Genomic DNA, 15660 nt, shown 5'->3' on the forward strand with positions numbered 1-15660 from the left:
GTTCCCAAGGGGGGAACAACAAAGGTGAGCTCTTCTGTTCAACCTTGTGGAAGCCTTTGGGCTGCCAGAACCCTGCTGTAATTGCTAGTCTTCAGTCATGCAAGCCTTTGCTCCCCCTTTCGCTTCTGACTCCGTTTCCCCTACCCCTGGTCTCACCCTGGGGTAGAATGCTATTCGTTCGTTCGTCTGTATCTATATCGATATACTTAGCGATAAGACTGTAATGAGAGCCTCGAACTACAGCAGTTCAGAGACTTGTTCCCTTGTTCTGGATCTTGATAAGACGTAGTTAATCACTAAAACCAGGGGCGAAACCAGGCTTTATTTCACCCGGGTCAAAGACCCAGTTTGGCACCCCAAGCCCACGTGCAACCCCCCCAAAAAAAAACCCCACATGGGCAGGGCGCCTCAATGGCGCCCCTCTGGAGGAGTCACAAGGCAAAAAACCTGGCTAGCCCCGCCCCCAGCTAAGGCACTGACTAAAACCATCTATTTATGCCAGTGACTTACCAAGCAGGACTTTTAAATTATTGTAGCAAAAAGCAGAGCAAGTGATGAAGGCACAAGGCCAAACCCTTTGCTGTAAGAATTGAGCATTTCTGATTTGCAAGCTATTGTTCGTCATATATCTGTGTCTATATATCCCAAAGTATCTATATATCCAAAAGCAAATCAGGAGCAGATAAAAAAAAACTACCATAGTTAAACTAACCAGGGGTGCCAACTTGAATAAAATATGGAGCGGGAGCCCCGCCCTGCATAATCGATCACATTACACGGGGCACACACACCATTTGAATGGCAATGCCCATCAATGGGGGAGGCAGTCCTCTCAAATATTTTATGGGGGGGGGACGGAATCAAAGGTACCTTGGCCCCTCGGAGTTGGCTCCAATGAAACTACCCATCACTAACTCGCTCTAAATGTAGAATCCTTCATACTACAGGAAGCGGCCCCCTCCTTGCAACTTGAATGAGCGACCCATTGAACTGAGGGGGCTTTGATGCACAGGGGGTGCAAAGATGCATGGGCAACCGGGCACACAAAACTTCCCTCTTGCGCTCTGAAAAAGGCTACAGGCAAAGAGGAGGAGGAGAATAGGCAGAAGTTACCTGCCGCAAGGAGCTTACAATCTAAACCTCTACCACATATGTTGGAGGAGCCCCTAGGAGCTTCCACCCACCCCGGCTTGCTGCCCCATGTAATTTAGTGGGGAGGCGGACTTTTCAGTCGAGGCACCATAGTTTGTTTGTGGGGCATCCTGGTTATTCCGAGCAGCCTCCTCCCGTCCCTCCTTGCGCGTCCGGCCTGTTCGGCTGCATCTTGCCCATCGCTGTGCGGACTCACCTCCTTGTTACCGCACCGCAGGAAAGACGGCAAGCTGAGCCACCCCATTGCTGTCTGTGTTCGAAGCCCGGAGTCTTTCGCAGACTGCTACCTCCTGCCCTCCCGTCCAGGTAGCTTTTATGGGGCGAGGCGGGCCGGGCCCGCCCTAGCTGCTCTCCTCCTCCACCTCTCCGGGAGGGACCTTACAGGTGGAACCGGGAGAAGGGCAGGCCCCTCCCCTCCCCCCCGGTCATGTCCCGTCCCGTTTGGGCACAGCACGTGGGGAGGAGGCCACGGAGCAGCGTAGCCATCACCCGCCTCCACTTCTCCATTCAGGCAATTTCTCCCCCCGCCCCAAATCGGAGCCTACCCCGGTCTCAGGAGGACAGGTAGCCGTTCAAACGTTCCTCTGTCGCTTCCCTTTTCTTCAATGGATTCACGTCTAGGTTCACTTCCCCTTGTCTCTGCCGCTCAGGCGTCCCATACTTCTTTCCTCCCCCCCTTTCCCCCCTTTGCTCATCTGCGGACCAGCCGCCCTTCCCGCTTGCCCCCTCTCTAGCAAGGCTTCCCTTACCCGCTTCAAAATTTTAAAATGAAATTTTCACAACGGCGGCGAGAGCTTCCTTACACTAGCCTGGTCCACACGTGACGTTGAACAGGAGTCCAAGCTGCCTCGGTTATTTATTTACTTCTTACATTTATATCCCACATATTGGTCCCCAAGGAGATCAAGGCGGCCTGCATGCTTCTCCCCTTTCTCATTTAAGCCCAGCAACAACCCAGTGAGAGAGGTTAGACTGAGAGGCAGGGACTGGCCCCCAGGTCACCCATCAGGAGCTTCACTGCTGAGCAGGCTTCAAACCTGGTCTTTCCCGTGTCCTAGTCCCAGAGACTCTAACCCAGAACAGCCCAACGTTTCAAACCAAGTGGGCCGAAAAAGTACTTTGACACAGAACCCGTAGGTTGGACACTGCCCTGTTGTGCGAGGGTGGGGGTGAAGGCTGCCAAAATTTGACACCCCCCCCCAGTGTGCTGCCTTGTAACACCATACAATCAACTAATAATCTACTCCTGTATAAGATAAGTGTGTGCACTAATGTACATAGATGGTACCCTTGCTGAATAGCGCACATTAAGAACCATAGGCGTGTGCAGCTCAGTCGGTTTGTGTACACAGATTGTGCACTCATCCGGATCTGATGGTTGGTCCATCGAGCCCAGTATCCTTACTGGCAGAGGCTTTCTCTCTCTCTCTCTGCCTGGAGATGCCTTTGGGGGTTGAGCCTGAGACCTTCTGCATTCAAGGCAGATGCTCTGCCACGGAGCTACAGCTCTTCTTCTAAGAACAAAACAAGGTACTAGTCCTCATAGTTTTGTATTAAGGGTGGATTTGATAAGAACATAGAAAACTGCCTGGTACAGAATGAGATCATTTTGGGTACAACCAGCTCAGTATTGCCTGCACTGACTGGCAGTGGCTCTCCATGGTTTCAGGCGGGCGACATTCTCATCCCAACCTGCAGAGGCCATCAGATGGAACCTGGGCTCCACCTGCAAAGTGGGTGCTCTGCCACTGAGTCAGAGCCCTGCCGAAGGCAAGAGCAGAGGGCATAGAGCTCCTCCATTTAGAAGGCCAGAAAGATAAAATCTGTGCCTGATTCCAGGAAGGAAAAGTAGGCAGCAAGATGCTAAAGATCCATCTGTCCACTGAGCCTTCTTTTCAATCCATCATCAACTGCCTCTTTAGGACTGTTTTGGCATCTATTCCTCCATCTATTCCTCCCTTTCAGTCCAATTATCCACCATTCCATTCATTTTTGCCTGGCTCTTTATCACGGACTGCTGTGTGTGTATGAGAATCAAGGGGGGGGAGAGGGGGAGGGAGAGAAATGTCTCTGCTAACTTTTCAGAATCACAGTCTCTCTCACTTTCTCCCCTCTCAGCCTCTATCCACACATTTCATTTTATTTGGAGCAATAACATTCATACATTTTGCAAAGTACGCTTTTCAGCTCCATCTTTTTTTAAAAAAGGAAACCATAGGAGCCAACTCCTAGGGGCCCCGGGGGCTTTGGCCCCCAAGATAAAATATTTGAGGGGGGCAGGCCCCTGCAAAGTTGATGGGCATTGCCATTCAAATGGTCTTGTGTGTGCTGTGTCATGTGATTGATTATGTGGGGCGGAGCCCACCTGCGCCCCCATAATATTTTATTCAAGTTGGCACTCCTAAAGGGAAGCACACAAGGTCTGTGTTTCCTTGCTTTTTGAGTCGACTCCCACAGTATAGCTTTGCACTCTTAAACAGTGCAAAGCAGGACAGCACTTGCGTCTGAGGGACAAGCAAAGCTAAGCTAGGAAAAAAATGAGATTGCATTGCTTGGATAAGATGTTTGCAGTCTAGGGAGCAAGTAGTGGACAGGAGGACAAAAGAGTTTTAGCTCCCCCACCCACAGCCAAATCCAGCTGAACAGAGCCTCTCCTACGGAAGGGCTTTAAGAAGACCAGAAACAGTTGGAAGGGGAGGAGTTTGGCGGCAGGGATTCTTTTAATTTTATTGCTTCTTTTTGCATGGCTTTTATGTATTTTGGTATTTTATGTATTGCAATTCTGCTGCTATTTTTATTGATTATAATTTAGGTAATGGTTTATTGTAATTGTTGAGAGCAAATTTCCGATCGTTATTTGTTGATACTTGAGTGTTGATTTTGTTGTGTACTATAATAATAATCATAATTATTTGTACCCCGCTTCTCTGACTGGGTTGTCCCAGCCACTACATTCTAATGGATTATTGAATACTACATTATTTGATATGTTGTTTATTTGAAGTCATATTTTTGGTATGACTTGTATTGGATTAGATGGTTGTAAGATGTGTGATATTTGTTGGTTATTTCCTTGTTTCTTCTGTCTGTAAACTGCCTTGTTGTGTAGCAATACAGAAAAGCGGTATGCAAATTATAAATGAAATGAAAATGAAATGAAGGTTGTTAGAGTAGGACCTGGGAGACCAGGGTTCAAAGGTGCCTCCCTCACAGGGTTGTCGTGAGGATAAAATGCGGAGAGGGAGAACCATGCATTCCACCTTGAGCTCCTTGGAGGAAAGGCAATATAGAAACGGGATAAATAAAATAAATATTGGGAATGTGAGAGGTTTTGCCATGGTTTGAAGAACACATAAATCCGGGGGGGGGGGAGTTTAAGTAGAAAGGGTAAGGCAAGTGAAGGATAGCTGCCAGTTCAACATTTCTTCACGCTTCTTCTTTCATTCTTTGTAGATCCAGAACTTTGCTTCACAGTCAGCTGAGAGAAAGGGTGACTTCAAAGAGGAAAATCCAGAATTGCCCCATCACTTTTCCTGCACCCACACAGTTGCTGTGCAATGCAGAATTTCATTCACTCTGAACTAACAACTCTCCAAGGTGTCTTGCAATGTATCTGGAAAAACCAAAGTCACCATCACAACAGCAGCTGGAGCAATATACCAAGGTAGGTAGGTTGACTCATAAGGAGGTAGCAGCCAAAAACCGAAGACCATTAGAGCAACCAGAATGGCACAAAAGAGTGTGCAAGCTTTTGAGTTACCAGGAAAAGTGGGTAAACAAAGCAACCGGGATCTTTTGTGGGCGGGAGTGAGGGGTGGAGATGAAGCTGTGAGTTTGCAACAGGGAAGAGACTTACGATGGAATGTGGGAGGAGATAGTAGACATTAGAATGAGGTGCACCTGTGTGTGGTGAGGTTTCAGGGTGCACAAAGGGCTGCTGAGAAATAAGAAGGAAAAGGGGAGGGGTCATAGGCCAGCAGCAGAGCACCTGCTGTGCATGCAGAAGAATATGCCAGGTTCAGTCTCCAATGGCATCTCCCCGTAGGGCTGGGAGAGATCCCTGCCTGAAACCCTGGAGAGCTGCTGCCAGTCAGTGTACGATACTACTGATGGACAGCTTCCTGTGTTCCTAACGTACAGTGACCGACTCCCCATCTGTGGGAATTCAAAAGAAGAAAATTACCTTGATCCATTGCCACCCTTAGGAACAACACAGGTGTCTTGGAACAGGTGGGAAACAGGAGTGAAGAGGAACAAGGCAGTAGTTATGTCAAGCAGGTACAGGCTAATTTTAGGTGCCTGAGATTGCTTTATTCCTCTTACCTCCTGCTCCACTTTCCCTTGTGTTGTGTTTGCTTAGATTATTGGCCTGTGGAGAAGGGACTGTCTTGTTTTGTATGTAACTTCGTTTGGGAACAACCCCCCGCCCAATGGTATAAAATCCTTTTTCCAGTTTAGAATTTTGCATCCGAATTGCTTAATTTAAAAATAAATAAATTCTAAAGTCGCATAAAAAGTTAGAATCTAGAATCCATTTTGGGGCACTATCTTTATTAGGCCACCAAAATGTCACAAAGGATAGGTCCGGATATTATTAGTATTGTTGAGATCTGGAAATGGCCTATGTCTCCAGATTTAAGGACTTAATAAGAGTATTGCTAGATCAGCAAACGTTAAGCACGTTGGTGTTCATCATCATCATCACAGTCATCTTTTTATTATTTATATCCCACTCATCTCACTTGGTTGCCCCAGCCACTCTGGGAGGCTTCTAACAGATATTAAAACATCATACATTAAGAGATTCCCTATACAGATCAGACCAAAATACTTCTTTCCTGCACTTACAGTATCCTTTTCAGAGTGTGGTGACCAGAAATATATACTCTATTCCAAATGTGGCAGCACCATAGATAGGCATTGCAGTACCGACAGTTTCAACACACAGTACACAAATGTCCCCATTTAGAAGTCAAGAAGGAATCTTTTGATTGCCTCAATAGCTATCAGGGACGCAAACTTGGGTCTCGGCTTATAGGTGCCCAGCATATGTGACATAACATCATGATGTGACATCGTGATATGATGTCATGATGTCACACACCCCGTGACCTCAGAACCTGACTTCCAGTGCCACCGGAAGCCAGGTTCCAAGGTCTCACAAGGCCTTTGATAGCATCTCCAAGGTCTTGCTAGATGCTTTGTGAGGCCCCCAGGGCTCCCTATAGTTGGTGCCCCTGATACCTATGTTCTTCCACTGTAGAAGGAAGCATGCCTCCAAATATCAGTAGCTGAGGTCAAAGATGTGAGGTGAGGATAAATTCAATCCAGTTCAGATTTTAAGACATCCTTCAGAATTTGGAGCTCTCCAAATTTTGCATCGTGGTTTTCCAACCTACCAAATGACTACAAGAATCCAAATATTTGGGGAAGGTGTGCATAAAAACAAATATATTAGTGAAAGCAGCATACAAAAAATGTAATATATTAAAGAGAAATTGCCTGCATGCATGTGTGAATGAGTCAAAACTGCATACAAAGATGTGTTTTTTAGGAGAAATTTGCACTAAAATGCTGAAGAATTTTCATGAGGGTTTTTTTGAAGGGAAAAAATGGAAAAATCACAGATTGCTGCAGCAACATGGAAAACTGAATTTAAGATTAGAAAAATGAGAAAACAGAGAGAACCAAAGCTGACAGAACTTTCTCCCACTAGCTGGGAACTGCAGGTGTTGCGGGTGCTGATGTGCTCATATCTTGCTTCCAGGCTTCCCATTCGAGTACCTGGTTGGCCACTATGAGAAGGGGATGCTAGACTTGATGGGTTACTGGTCAGATCCAACTGTCAGGCCCTTCTTGTGTTTTTATGCTTTCTGGTTCAGCTACATTTGTGCCTAACCGGCCAGTATACCTTGAAAAATGATAATGTGGGGCTGGGAGAGGGGGCAGAAAATAGCAAAAAACACCAGGGCCATTGAAAATGTTGTTTCCTTCTCCATGGCCTTTGGAATCTCTTCCATTTATGAATGCATTAACCAGGGTGAAGGGTTGCTTATTAGTCTTCTCTAGGGAATATCCCCAAACAGCCAAGCAGTTTCCCCCCTTCAAATGGCCAGTTTTGAATACATTGGCACAGTTTGGCATTCTGCGCCCATGTCCTACAAGGTTTCTATATGCCACAAAGCCAGATGGGCATGCCTGTTTCCAAAGGGGACGATGAGAGTGCCTGGGATAGGATGGCCTACTGCGCAGTGCACTGCAGAACATAGAATAAATGTCTGCAAAATCCTTGCTCTGCTGAGTGACCAGGAGAAAGGGTCCTTCCTTCAAAACAAACTCGGAGCAGGATGTTGAGTGTGGAACAGCATTCCTGTTGAGATTTAACAGGTACCTGCTACCTGCACTTCCCAGGTACAATTGGAATACTTTTTTTTTGTTTTGTCCCAATGGGCTTTCTCAGATGGATAAATGACTTTTAGTATTTTGTATGGTTTTAGTTCTGTTCTACATGTACAGTATTCGGTTGGGGATTTGCTGTGTTTTTAATAGTTTTTATTGTACATTGCCTTGAGACAATTGCATAGAAGATTAATGAATACATGCTAATGATATTAATTATCCCCACCATCTGTCCCCTGAATGGCTGCTAGAGGCCACTCAACACACCCTCATTCAATGCATTCCACTCACCATTCAGGAACATTTATCTATGTTCATCTGGCAATCCAGAATCTCAGCCCTTTCTAATGTATTTCCATAGCCATTTGGAAGGGCCATGGAAATACATTAGAAAGGGTTGAGATTCTTTTTGCTCTGGCCATTTGAAGACGGTCCCTAAGAATCACCAAGGACACTGGGCCAATCACCACCCTGATGGTGGGAAAGTTGGGGCCTGGCATTCCTTTGGTTATTCAGAAGGAACCAATGTATTCCATTTGCTACTCCCTGTTATTGGCTTGAATATCTCCCCAAGGGAAAAGCAAAGGCATTTGGAGCTTTGGAGAAGGGTGGGTGGGTTATAAAAACCATGCATGGTGCAGAGAAAGCAGGCAGGGATCATTTTTCACCACCTGCCTCTTATGCCACTAGAACTCAGGGGCCACCCAATGAAACCAGCCTGCAAGAGGCAGAGAGCAAAGTGAAAGGGGGCACAATTAGCTAGTGGAATTTGTAGGTGCACAAAAGTGGTTTAAAGAGGGCTTGAAGGAGGGGATCGTTATTCTGTTGTGGTTGTTACAACCTTAGGTCTGATCCAGCAGGACTCTCCAAATTTTCTTACTAAATCGCCTCTTTTCAAAAGCACAAGAAAAGGAAAACCTTCTGCAGAAAGCACCTTGATTCATGACAATTTTGGGCTTTGAATGCTTTGGAGGGAGCACTCAAGGCACCATGCCACACCTGGTTTGGGGCTAATCTAGACGCTGTATTAGCCATATATGTATATAACCCCCCCTTTTTTTTAGGTGATCTCCACCACATTTTTGGAATGATGCAGCCTTGGCTGGGGCTCATGGGAGCTGTAGTCTAAAACATACGAAGGGCACTAGGCTTGCAAGGGCTGCTATAATACAGTTTTCAAGTCCATTTATTGTAAAATGAGAAGTAATGGAAATTAAAGTTGCAAGCCTTGTGACCATCAAGGGCTAAAACTAATAACCTTTGCAGCATAAATCTGCCAGAATAAATTTTAAGAGACAGATTAAATTGGTATACAACTGTATAACAAAATATATTTACATTTACATAAGGGAACCCTGCTGGGCCAGACCAAAGCCCAAACTAGGTCAGAATCCAGTTTCTTGCAAGTTGATGCATCTGGAAGAGACCATAGATCAGTAGCAGAGCATCTGTCTTGCATGTTAAGGCCCCAGGTGTGACCCCTGGCATCTAGGTTGGGCTGGGAATGTCCCCTGCCTGAAACCCTGGAAAGCTGCTTCCAATCAATGTAGACAAGTACTGAGTGTGATGGATCATTGGTTGACTCAGCACATGCAATTTCCTTTGTTCCAATGGGATGCCCACAAGAGGGACTTAAGAGAGCAACGAGCCCTCACTGTCATATGTCCACACCATTTGGTAAGCAGATGTAGACTGCTTCTGAAAACAGAGGTTCCATCATAACTCCTAGCTGCTCATTCATCAATCCAAAATTAAACGTAGCAATGGTTTTTCACTGTCAAACAAACAACAACAACGACTTCATAAGCAGAACAGAAAGCAGCAAATGTCCGGGGGGAGGATGCAATTAAGGCTGGTTTTTAACTAGGCACCAAAAGCTACACAGCAAAGTAGCCAAGGCAGGCATGACTTGGGAGATAGGGTTGTAATCACAATAAAAGACCTGCTTCTTGAGTCACCCACTCAGTTTCCCACAGGGGTTTAAGATTCATGCCCTGCTGGCCAGAAGCGCACAAGGCTATCATTTGCCAATAATAACAAAAGTGTTTTCTGAAGACTGGCCCTAAAAAGAAACCAATTTGCTCCAAGCTATCATTATTACAATGGTACCTTGGGTTACATACGCTTCAGGTTACAGACTCCGCTAACCCAGAAATAGTACCTCGGGTTAAGAACTTTGCTTCAGGATGAGAACAGAAATCGTGCTCCGGCGGTGCAGCAGCAGCAAGAAGCCCCATTAGCTAAAGTGGTGCTTCTGGTTAAGAACAGACCTCCAGAATGAATTAAGTTCTTAACCTGAGGTACCACTGTATTTCAATTTATTATTGGCCCCTCAATGTAGGGTCTCAGGATGAACCAGTTAAAACTATTTTCAAACAAGATAATAGGGCTGGCCCTTCTATGAAGAAGAAGAGGAGGAGGAGGAGTTTGGACTTGATATCTCGCCTTTCACTCCCCTTCAGGAGTCTCAAAGCGGCTAACATTCTCTTTTCCCTTCCTCCCCACAACAAACACTCTGTGAGGTGAGTGGGGCTGAGAGACGTCAAAGAAGTGTGACTGGCCCAAGGTCACCCAGCAGCTGCGTGTGGAGGAGCGGGGAAGCGAACCCAGTTCACCAGATTACGAGTCCACTGCTCCTTACAACTACACCACACTGGCAAGATGAGGCAATTGTCTTGGGTGGCAGGATCCACAGGGGCAGCAAATCTGGCTTCCAAGAAATGCATCACCCAGTGATGCTGCCACTTCCATAATGACAGTAATGGCTGTGGTGACTCAACATCCTGTTTGGAAGTCCCCCCACCCCCACTTTCTCTACAGTGGCCTCTTGACAAATAGGAGACACTACTGGTTTCCTCCCACCCCTAGGGAGGAAATGGTGGGAGCTTCCCTCTGGGGTTTCCTGGGGTCTGCACCTACAAGGTGTGATTTAAAGCAGGCTACCACTCCACAAAGGCCTTTGATTCTCACTTCAACTGTCAGGTAAGCCTGATTTTATTCCACTGCCCTTATTCCCAATGTAGACCTTCACTCACCCCCTTCTTCCCTGGAGGGGGCCCACCATTTTGTACTTTGCCTCAGGTCCCAGATGTCTTGGTTCGCCACCCCCCTCCCACACACAGCAGATGGTGCTCATCCACCTGGGAAGTATCCCATCTAGGAGAAGGAAAACTCTGATCCTAAACCTCTATTGCCCTGCAGGATATCCTGCAGGAACCCTACACAAACCCAGAGTGGAGTCCCTAAGAGGGTTGGATGGCGCCTTGCACACCTCCTTCCGGCAACTCCTGCAGCCAAGCTGGTGCCAAACTTCTTGCTCTGCTTTCCTTTGGACCACATCAGTGAGGCCGAGAGGGAGGGGTCTTGCCGTCTGGGCAGCCCAGGACCTCCAGACACACTGCCCAAGCTTGTGCCCCTGAGGGGTCACTTCAGTGCTGCTAACACAGCAGTTTGACTTCCTCCACAGAGGCATGGGGAGGAATTTCTACTGCTAAGGAGCTGCCACAGAACAATGATATTGAAACCCTACTCCTCAGGTGGATAACAAACAGCCCTTAGGCTTATACAACCCCAGGCTTGGTGGAAGGTTTTTGTTATGATTATTTTTTTAAAAACAAACAAACACTCTATTGGCATCTTGCCTTAATGATTATGGAAGGCTCCTCTGAGATAATCTGTATTTACTTGGCAACACACCCTGATGCCAACCACACTGTGCAGTCACGTTCATCCCTGCTTAGCAGGATGAAAGTATATTTTGCAATGTTAATGATGTCATGCTACTGTGGTGTTTTGTTCCTTTCTTTTTAAAGGTGCAAGCACAAGGTGCCCAGAAAGCAAAGTGTCAACACTGCAAAATAAACAGAATTTAATCCTCATAGGGGGTGGGGGAAACCTGGGTGTCTGGGGGATATTTACATTATTTCCTTCTTAAAAAAAATATAACCAGTGTGTGTAACTAGGCTGGCAACTGCAAGGCTATGGTGACTGCTGTGAGAGGGGTGGGCTTGGCCTTACAAGAAGGAGTCTGAAAGCCAGTTCAAGCAGGATTTGGAGTTATGGGGGTGAGGAGGAATCAAGCTGCTATTATTATTCACTTTCTACACAGTTGTCTCAGGCAATGTACACTAGAACCTGCCAAAAAAACCTAGTTAGAAATATAAAAAACAGCAGATTTAAAACAAAAACAAAACCATACAAAGTATACAACTCACAGTGAAGACCCATTTATCCAGCTGGGAAAGACTGTTAGAACAACAGCAGCAACTGTCCTCAGTTGTTTTTGGAAACTCTGGCGGTTAGAGTACTGGGTTGAGACCTGGGAGACCAGGATTCAAATCCCCACTCACTGGGTGTGACCTTGGGCCAGCTGCTTTAGCTCTTTGGAGAAAAAGGTGGGATATAAATGTAAGCAAAGAGATAACAAATAAATACGTGTTTATTCAGAAGCAAGCCCCAAGGTGCTCAGCGGATGTTATCCCCAGAAATGGTTGTGTTGGGATTACAGCCTTAAATCCATGTGATTGGCAGATTAACCAGCCAATTAAGTAACAAAACGTTTAGTCGATTAACTGGGGGAGGCCACTTCCAAGCTGCAAGTGATGCTGAAAGCAAAGGGGAAAGCTTGTTGTTTCTGTGCCATGCAGTTGTGACATTTAGGAGGGGGGAGTCCCCACCCTTCTAATAACCAAACATGAATGAGAAAAGGAAAATTCATAATTGATTCTTCTAAGAATAAGTGGCAGCTGCTGTTTATAGATCTGTAAGTTATCTTTCCTCACTTTGTAACACTTTCCCCAATATATTAGTTAAACTGTGGAACTCACACCCACAGGAAGAGTTAGTTATGGTCACCAACTTGGATGGTTTTAAAAGGGGGCTGGACAAATTCATGGAGGAGAAGGCTATTGGGGACTGCCAGTAGCCTCTAGCAGTGATTGCTGTGCTGCACTTCCACAGTCAGCCTCTGGCTACCAGTTTCTGGAAACCACAAGTGGGGAGAGTGGTCTGGTTCTCTGTTCCTGTTTCCAGGCTTCCCACGGACCCCTGGTTGGCCACTGTGAGAACTGAAAGGTGGACTAGATTGGCGCCCGTTGGCCTAATCCAGCAAGCCACCTTTGTGTTCTTACGCTTAGGAGACCTTTGTATCAGGGCTTTCAAAATAGCACTTTATTTTCTTCACTGCACTGGAACCTTCTGCCCTCTTGCCTAGGACAAGAGACAGGTATGCCAGCCAACTTGTTTCTGTTTTCACCCAAACACTTTCAGACAGGTTCTCATCCCTCAAGTTGCAAGTGGAAAATGCAAGATCCACAGAGTAAATCAACTTGTAGGGCAAGTCTGCCCACATGCCACTCATGGAAGCGAGGTGTCCCTTAACAGGAAGTCTTCCCTGAAAAGTGCTGGCAGGAGCAATGAGTGCATGCCAGGGACTTAGATGCCATTGTGGTGGAGATGAGTGACTGTCTTACAAGACCAGGCTGGGCACCCCGTCTGACATATGCGAGAGGCAGCCCTTACACAAGCAGGTTGGCCGAAGGAGAACACCCAGGTCAAACAGTATGTGTCAAGAGGTGCTGCCCAGGTGATGGAATTGCAGAGCTGAGTGACTGTCAAAGCAAGGTTTGTTCAACACAGAGAGCTCCAAGTTGCTTCCAGGCCAAATGGGTGTGCCTGGCATTCCAGTTCTCGTCCAGACATAGTTTCAGGAGTTACCTTAAGCAGAACAAAGGTACATGTGTATCCGGACTCTGACCAAAGATAACCCCAGTTCTGTATCACCATCAATTTTGTCAACCTGGGATTTTTTTTATTACAGTGGTACCTCGGGTTACAGACGCTTCAGGTTACAGACTCCACTAACCCAGAAATAGTACCTCGGGTTAAGAACTCTGCTTCAGGATGAGAACAGAAATCGTGTGGCGGCGACAACAGGAGGTCCCATTAACTAAAGTGGTACCTCAGGTTAAGAACAGTTTCAGGTTAAGAACGGACCTCCAGAACGAATTAAGTTCTTAACCCGAGGTACCACTGTACTCATATTGCATATTTCTGTGTAATTTACCGTATTTTTCACTCTATAACACGCACCCGACCATAACACGCACATAGTTTTTAGAGGAGGAAAATCCGTAGGCATGCCACCTGTAGGCATTCCCTCCATAACACACACAGACATTTCCCCTTACTTTCTAGGAGGAAAAAAGTGAGTGTTATGGTGCAAAAAATACGGTATTTGGCTTCTCAGATTTAATGAAATCTATGAATATGTGTGGGTGGGAAAGACTTGGTGGTTGAGCAACTACCAGGACCATGATGCAGCACAGCAAGATCAAGCAGGGTTTTGTTGTTGTTGTTGTTGTTGTTGTTGTTGTTGTTGTTGTTTAAACCCTTCAGGAATGGGGAATTTGTAGCTCTCCAAATGTTGCTGGGCTACAGCTCCCAGCCTCCCTGGACATTGGTCCTGCTGGTGGGGGCTGATGGGAGTTGTGGTCCAACAACACAGAGAGAGCTAACCATCCCTGTTCTAACTCTAACTCTAATGGTGCAATGTGCACCATTGGGTTGGCAAAAATGCTAAAATTGTGCTATATCAGTTACAGGCACACACCCCCATTCACACGCATTCAGTATGTGTGCAACTGCCACACGTGCATAGTGCGGAACCTGGAAGTGACCTGCTGTAAACTTCACGGAAAGGGGCAGAGTGAGGGTGGACTTTTCCAGTGGTATTTCAAATATATGTGATTTCGCTTAAATGCACGGTACCTTGGAACGTAACCCCTGTGAAAATTGGAAGCTGTCTGTACTCATTTTTCCAAACTTAAATTTAGTTTGTGGATTTTTTGAAGTCCTCATGGAAATTCATCTGATTTTAGTGTGAATTTCTCCCAATATACGAATATTTGCAAACACTCTTGCCTAATATGGACATCTTTGCAGAGCAGTGCTTATTATTATTATTAGCCCTCCCTTTACCACAAGGTATCAGGGGCAGTTCTCTGACTGGAAGAAGTAGAAAGTGGAGTCCTATAAGGATTGGTATGGGAGCCTGTGCTTTTTAACTTGTTCATAAATGATCTAGAGTTAGGAACAAACAGTGTGGTGGCCAAATTTGCCGATGACACTAAATTGTTCAGGGTTGTTAAAACAAAAAGACATTGCAAAGAGCTCCAAAACGACTTCTCCAAACGGGTGGAATGGGCAGTAAAATAGCAAATGCAATTCAGTGGAAACAAGTGTGACGCGATACACCTATGTGCTAATGGGATCTGAACTGGAAATGACAGACCTTCATATGAGATAGCTTGATGAAGATGTTGAGCCAGTATGCAGTGGCTGTAGAGAAGACAAATTCCATGCTAGGGATCATTAGGAAAAGAATTGAAAATAAAATGGCAGATATCATGAATGCCATTATAGAAATCTATGGTGCAACCACATTTGGAGTCATATGGACAGTTCTGGCCGACTCACCTCAAAAAGGCTATTGTGGAGTTGGAAAAGGTTCAGATAAGGGCAACTGAAAAATAATCAAGGGGGTGGGGGTGACTCCCCTCTGAAGAAATGTTGTAGCATTTGAGACTTCTTAGTTTAAAGAAAAGGTGAGTAAGGAGCAGCATGACTGAAGTTTGTGAAATTATGCTTGTCATGCAGTCAAATGCAGGGAGAAAATGGGTAGAGAAAAGTTTTTCTCCCTCTCTCATAACACTGGAACTCATGGACATCGAATGAAGCTGAATCCTGGAAGATTTAGGAAAGATAAAAGACAGTATTTTTTCCAAGCAGCACATAGTCTAAATGTGGAACTTGCTCTACCAGAAGGCAATCAACTAGGGTGGCTTTAAAGGAGGATTGGGCAAACTCAAGGAGAAGAAGGCTACCCATGGCTACTCGCCAGGAGGGCTATGCTCTACCGCCACAGTCAGAGGCAAAAGTGCTTCTGGTTGCCCTCCTAGGGGGGGGGGGGAAAGTGCTCTTGTACTCGAATCCTGTCTCTGGGTTTTCCACTGGGGCATCTGGTTGGCCACTGTGAGAACAGCAGACTCTCCAAGTGTCCCTGTTTTCCAGGGATGTCCCTGATTTAGAGAAGCCGTCCCAGTTTCTGAT

The 15660-nt window shown here is 46.0% G+C and overlaps 2 protein-coding genes across 6 annotated transcripts in view; one reads left to right on the top strand and one right to left on the bottom strand.

The window, feature by feature from the left end:
• Positions 1-15660, bottom strand: part of SLC6A14 (solute carrier family 6 member 14) — a 55981-nt gene that overhangs the window by 27398 nt on the left and 12923 nt on the right. Inside the window, exon 1 of one of the 2 annotated variants that reach the window (XM_082207430.1) lies at positions 1349-1452. The exons of the other annotated variant lie outside the window; for it this stretch is intronic. Within the exon in view, the coding sequence (XP_082063556.1) occupies positions 1349-1396 (48 nt within the window). The 5' untranslated portion in view covers positions 1397-1452. Of the gene's footprint in view, positions 1-1348; positions 1453-15660 lie in introns of those variants that run through there. 2 annotated transcript variants of the gene reach the window in all.
• The window catches only part of LOC309523575 (uncharacterized protein), a 58582-nt gene continuing 44500 nt past the window's right edge, over positions 1579-15660 (top strand). For 3 of the 4 annotated variants that reach the window (XR_014215448.1, XR_014215449.1, XR_014215450.1), the window contains exons 1-2: positions 1579-1716; positions 4606-4820. The gene's annotated coding sequence lies outside the window, so the exon portion shown is untranslated. The other variant, XR_014215451.1, reaches the window with a different exon arrangement.

This window comes from Podarcis vaucheri (genome assembly GCF_965113315.1).
Source record: "Podarcis vaucheri genome assembly, chromosome: Z".
In the NCBI taxonomy this organism is placed as follows: domain Eukaryota; kingdom Metazoa; phylum Chordata; class Lepidosauria; order Squamata; family Lacertidae; genus Podarcis; species Podarcis vaucheri.